The 6,420-nt window shown below is 44.7% G+C and overlaps 1 protein-coding gene across 1 annotated transcript; it reads right to left on the bottom strand.

Moving 5' to 3' along the window:
* Positions 1-181: 181 nt before the first annotated feature.
* Tsf1 (Transferrin 1) lies at positions 182-3,703 on the bottom strand. The gene is made up of 5 exons (XM_030388997.2): positions 3,514-3,703; positions 3,153-3,395; positions 928-2,020; positions 462-846; positions 182-384 (listed from the first exon to the last, which is right to left on the bottom strand). Exons 1-5 carry the CDS (start codon positions 3,605-3,607, stop codon positions 283-285), a joined length of 1,917 nt encoding a protein of 638 aa, XP_030244857.1. The 5' UTR covers positions 3,608-3,703; the 3' UTR covers positions 182-282.
* Between the last annotated feature and the right edge of the window lie 2,717 nt (positions 3,704-6,420).

Here is a 6,420-nt window from a genome sequence, read left to right as displayed (position 1 = left end):
AACAAAATAAATCAGTTAGGATTAACTGAAGATTCCGATCTCTACATATTCATTAAGCTTCTCCAGAGTATGTCGAAGAATCTGCCAATTTTTGCATTAAAGATCTTCAACTACTTGAAGACTCTTGCCCCTTCTAGCGTCTGCCTGCAGCCCCTGAGCTCAATTGAAAGTCCTTTTAGGCTATCATCATAATCGTATATATTTAGGAAAAAAAAAAAACGGATGCATTATAGTGCTATAGTTGATAATGGGCTGCATATGCAGATGCCACGGCCGCTTGAGTTACTGCTTGGCAATCTTGTTGGCATCGCAGCGTAGGTCATTGTAGATGGCCTCGGTCTGGTAGTCGCTCTCCAGCTTCGTGACCAGCTCGCCAGCATTGTCCTGTGGGGGGGGAGAGATTGATGGATTGGTGAATGGATTGCGTTAGGGCAAGGGCAGGCAGGGGTGGGAACACTTACGTCGAAGAGCACATTCTGCTCGCCCTTCTGGTACTCGCCGAAGAGGGCGAAGACGTCGACGAACTTGCCGTGGGCGCCGAAGCGGTCCGAGATGAGGGCGAACAGATGCTTGATGGTCTCCTGCTCGACGGGCGTGGTGTCGGCGCGGGCGAAGATCGCGCGCGGCAGCTGCACCTCCACGTTGCAGCTGGTGAAGTCGGTGACGGGTCGACGCTCCAGGGTGGGGCAGACTAGCTGCCAGTCCTTGTGCTGCTCCAGCTGCTTGGCGGGCACGATCAGCAGCTGCTGCTCCGTGCTCGGCTCGACCTTGCACCAATCCAGGCTGCGGCGCTTGTTCAACAAGGCGGCGCTCAGGCGAGCGCGCTCGCTGCTGGCATCAAAGTGACTGGGGAGGGGAAAGAGAGGGAAAAGAGGGGAAAATTCAGGCCTTGCTCTCACTTGCGCTCACTCAATCTGTCTGTCTTACATGGGCGCCTTCTGCAAGTCGTCGCGGCTGAGAGTGGGCGGGGCAACGGCCACGAGCAGCTCCTCGGGCCGGAGCTTCTCGAAGACCAGCGGCAACAGCTTGTGCTCCCGTGCATCGGCATAGCTGGCAGCGGTGGCCACCAGCATGTCGGCCTTGTTGCTGGCCAGCGCCTCGATGCAGTCGGTGGCCTGGACGCACTCCAGCTCCGGGCGAGCATCACGGGCGTAGGCGGCACGGTGCAGCGCCTGGCACTTGGAGAACTCGGCGTCGCGCTGGGCGCAGAGCCGCAGCTTGCGAATGGCGCTGCCATCGCGCTCGATCACATCCTTGTAGCCGGCACGCTCCAGATAGACCTTCGGATCGATGGCCTCCTGCTTGCTGTGGTAGACGGCGTTCGGCTGGATGAGCAGGTGGGCGGCCGCCGCCTGATTGTCGGCGTGCAGGCCATTGTTAAAGAAGCGCTCGAGGCGCGACTGCAGCTGATGGAGCTTCTCGGTGCCGTGGACGGCCTGCTCGTTCGATATGTAGCCGCTCCAGGGGCGCTGCGCCCAGGAGCAGGCCGGTCCGGTGACGGGGCGACGTGTGCCGTCCTCGCACAGATACTCAAAGTCCTCGGGCTTGCCCTCGGCTGCCGGCGCCGTCGGGTTGCCGGTCAGGCCAAAGTATTTCTTGATGTACTGCACCTTGGTGAAGGCGACCTCGCCCTGGCCCTTGTCCAGGCAGCGGATGGCGCCATCGTAGCCACTGTACTTGTCCGGATAGTTGCACTGAGCTGGCTTCTCACACAGGGCGCACAGGTTGGCGTACTTCTTCTTCAGCAGGCGGTCCGTGTCCGGATGCGCCGAGTAGTTGCCCACCAGGCACGACTGCGAAAAGAACTCCGACAGGGACTTCAGCTCACGCTCCGTGGCCGAGATCTGCGGATCGGCGGAGACCTTCAGCACATTCGTATTCTTCAGCTTGGTAATCGGAATCCTGTAGCCCACGTTGCGACCGAAGCCGGTGTGGCAGGACTTGGCGCCACGCAGCTCCTTCAGCGAGTGGATCGCCGACGATTTCTTCACCAGGATAATGCCCTCATAGCGGAAGTCAGCTGCAGGATCAAATGTGATTATGTGCGTAAGAAAACAAAGTCGAAATTAGGAAATCTTAAGCCTAGCAAAGACTTGAACTGAGTCCAATCATAAATGAGTTTGCTTAATCAGAAATCTGTTGAGGCAGATCAGCTACTTTTTACTTTGCCTTGACTAATTTTATATGAAATGAATATAATGAATATACTAATAAAATTAATAATTACTTTACTTTAATGTAATAAATTCAGTAACAAGTCTATGTTTCCGAGTAGAGAAATATTTATGAGCATAAGACCTCTATGGCAGTCGTAGAACTAGCTTTGAGGTCCACTCTATTCCTTTTATAGTCTGTTTGTATGTAATTCATACAATGTGCAAATAGATGTGTGTAATTTGTTATTATAATTATTTAATTACGCATAGTTTTGAACTACAAATTCGCAATTTTCGTTGCATATCAAACTCATTTTTAAGCTTGTTTTACTAATTTACTTTCAAATATAATAAATTTATGATTCTGTTTAGTTTTATAATCATTTTTTTGAAATTTGAAAATCAATAGATTCAGATTCAGATTCAAACAGATCTAAATAAAAACTTTTATATGGAAATTTCGGGAACTCAAACTGAAAGTCGCTTCTTATAACTTTTATTTTATCTATTTCTTTAGCTCAATGCACTATGATGTTCTTCTGATATCAAATCAAAATATGCAACAATAACTCTAGCTAAAAGGTTTCATACAAGAGATTCTTTTACATGGAAGCTTAAAGAACTCAAACTGAAAGTCACTTTTTTTTTATAAATTCGCTTTCAAATAAGGTAAATTTATAATTGAGTGAAATTTTATAATCATTTTTTAAATTTAAACATCAATAGTTTCAAAAACTATTACACAGATCTAGTAAAAAATTCTGTTTATATGTAAATTTTGGTAACTCAAACTGAATATCACTTTTCTTAAAATTTCTTTTTTTTCCTCTCTATATAAATATTTTTCTGTTATTATTATTTTTGGTACCGATTTCGATGATTTTCTACGCGCAAGTGCCAAGATTTCAAAGACATTTTTGTTTTGCTCAATTTCTCCAGATTTTCTGTTACTCTAATCATCTCACTCGCACTTCTTATCCTATTGATCGTACTCACCGTCCTTGTCATCCTGGGTGCGTATCTCGGAGATGACGCGATAGTCCTCGTTCTTGCGATGATAGGCCATGTACATGTCCTCTGGCTCGCTGGCCAGCACATCGGCCTTGCGCTGCTCGATCAGCTCGAGGCACTCGACACGATCCCGTCCAGCTACGCACTCCATGCGAATGCCCGCCTCCGAGGGATCGGCGAGCAGCTTCTGGCAATCACTGTAGTAGATTTGGGGCACGCACAAGCGATCTGCAAGAGATGTGCATATACGATGTATATGCATAGGTGTGTAGATTAGTCACGATCTGTCCAACATATGCATGCACACATGCACACATGTATATGCATGCTCAGGGAGCTTGCTTACAGATTGGCTCCTCGGCGGCAGCATAGCTGCCATGGAGCAGCAGCGCCAGCAGCGTCACTGCTGGCAGAATCCGTGTGATCGTCGCTGATGCCATCGTAGTCGCCTTGGATCAACTGTGGAGCTCGGCTTGCCGGCCGGCGCTTTTTATAGGCTAGCCGCTGACAAGGGGTCGTCGCTGCTGTTGCGATGAGCTCGTCTCGCTTTTTGCTCTATTTGCTATTATTTTCGCGTTTGTTTGCTCTGTTGTCTTTTATTTTGTTTTGTTTTGTTCTGTGTGGTTTATTTTGCTTTTTGCTTTTTCCTTTTTTGCCTCCACTGCAATGCCCGCCAATGTTTTGATTGCCGGTGATCTTTCCATTAAACGACAACTGCAAAAAAAAGAGAGGAAAAAAAAAAAACATTAAACGATACGTATGTATATGGCAACGTCTCAGGCACTCGTTGCCCGATCGCGGGTGCTTCCCGGCTGAGCTCAGGTCTGCGCTACGAAATAGCGACAGGGCGTGTCGATCGGCCCACGCGCATGGGCTGGATGCCGAATTAATTTATAGATCAATTGATAATTATCGCGCTAGCTCTTCTAATTAGTGCATCTTCATGCCTAATCCCAGCTGAAACGGATGATTGGGTACACGATCGAGCTGAGCTACGAGATTCATCTCGAGCCAGAGCCACAGAAAACTTGCCCAGCCAGTTGGCTCTATGCAGGTCTTAATAGCCAGCTCTATGCCACAATTAGTGATAAATAAAGATGTACAAAATCCAATTAATAATTCATATTTAACAAACATTTCGAGTATATTTTGTGTATATATACACATGCATATTTATTCAACTGCTTAACTAATCAAGTAGTTCAATTTAAATTCTATTTGGCATAATGTAAGTCGGCTGATTTGCCGTTCGCCTCTACCAATTGGCTGAATCAGCAAACTGTTTAAGGCTGAGCACGTTCATATCTTTATATGCCTAGGTACACTACAAGAATTTTTAGTATAGTTGGCAAATAATAAAAATAAATAGGAATATAAAAACAAGTAAGAAAGCTCTAGTCGAGACTGCTCGACTACGAGATCCCCTGAACCCTACAAGGAACTGATATTTCAATAATAATTAGCACACACACACGCACACACACACACACATACACATACAAACAAACACACGCACACACACACACATATATAGGCGATTGCGCTTGGGTTGCGCTGCAGTGTGGCAATATAATGATAACTTATTTGATGAATAATTTAATTTCTAGACGTACGATCGTAATGAAACGTTCAGAACATAATTATAATGTTTAAATGTATGTGTATACCGAAGGACAAGTCTCTAGTATTTGATATACGACTTTTACAAAGATGATCTTAATATACATATTAAATTTGGAGACTCTAGCTTGAAAGATGCAGGAGATATAATTTTTAAACTGATCTTCGATAAGGTTTTTTATCGATAAAAAAGTATCGGAATGAGTTATCGTTTTTTAGTGATAAACTCGATATGCGCGTGATATATACGGACATTTTAAAAAAAAGTTTAAGTCTCTAGCTCTTATATCTTCTGAAATCGACGCGTTCATACATACGGACGGACGGACGGACGGACGGACGGACGGACGGACAGACAGACGGACAGGGCTAAATCAACTCAGCTCGTCGTCCTGATCAAGAATATATATACTTTGTGGGGTCTGCCACGCCTCCTTCTGCCTGTTACATACTTTTAACAAAACCATTATACCCTGATTTCCCATTTTCAATGGGTTCAGGGTATAATTAAATCAGTTATAAGAATTATAAATTTTATATACAATTAATATTTTGATTTATTTTTAATTTATTTTTATACCTAGAAATTTAATAATATCATATACCATATATAATAAACCAAAGTCCCATTATGAAAATTACATTGCTCTTGCTCTTTTGCATACTATTTGCACTATGTTTTTCTGCAAGTGCATCAACACACATACATAAATAGCTTCTATATATGTATGTATATAATGTAGTTTTTTTATTTTAAACAGGTTATCGCCGTGGAACAGCATCGGCATAGACCACAAGGCACTTACAGTATAATAATTTCTGAGTATTTATTGGATTAATGCAACGATGTCACTTAAGGTCCCACTCAGCAACAGGGTACAACCACCCCCCTCCCCCACCCCCTCGCCAAACCGACCGGCCCCCTTTCTGCGCGTAGCGCCTACCGCCCCCTAGTCGAGTAATAATTGACGAGCCGACCTGCAGTATAAACAGGCACATATACACACACATGTACATACATATACATATACCCAGTGTAATTATATGCGAGGTTCTTTTTTATTATTTTTTAAATGTGTGTGTTTTTTTTTGTGATTTTCTTAGGCAAACAATTGATTTATTTGCATGTCAGTAGAACCTGTTCTGTAGAGCTCACAGCCGACGATCCCAGCGCAGCCCCTTTCCGAATATAAATTTTTGCGATTCACTTAAAATGCAGGGGCGTGGCGTGCTGCGGGGCCATGGGAGGTGCGTGGGAGGGGCGCGGTAGTATACACATAGTAGCTGAACAAATTGCCTGAGCTCTGTGGTGGGCGGTAGTAGACTTCTAAATGAAGCTTGATAGAATTCGCTGGAAAAGTCTGGGTAAACAAGATCACAAAAGTAATTCTGAAATATATCGCAACGGGAGAATTTAATTATGTATTTCATTTATTGTTATTACTGCCTACTAATGGTGCACTTGCTGGACGGGGCACCGAGCTAAACCAATTAAATGCTGACGCTATGTATAACTAAATGCGCTCGGCTTCAATTATCCATAATAGTCCTCCAGCTTTGCATATATGTATGTGCATATGTATGATTGTGTGTGGATCTGGGCGCACTTTAGCAGATTAGATAACTAATGCCA

This window comes from Drosophila navojoa, chromosome X (genome assembly GCF_054131105.1).
Source record: "Drosophila navojoa isolate 15081-1374.11 chromosome X, UAZ_NAV_1.0, whole genome shotgun sequence".
Taxonomy (NCBI): Eukaryota; Metazoa; Arthropoda; class Insecta; order Diptera; family Drosophilidae; genus Drosophila; species Drosophila navojoa.
The sequence above is the reverse complement of the archived record's forward strand: the minus strand, read 5'-3'. Positions and strand labels throughout refer to the sequence as shown.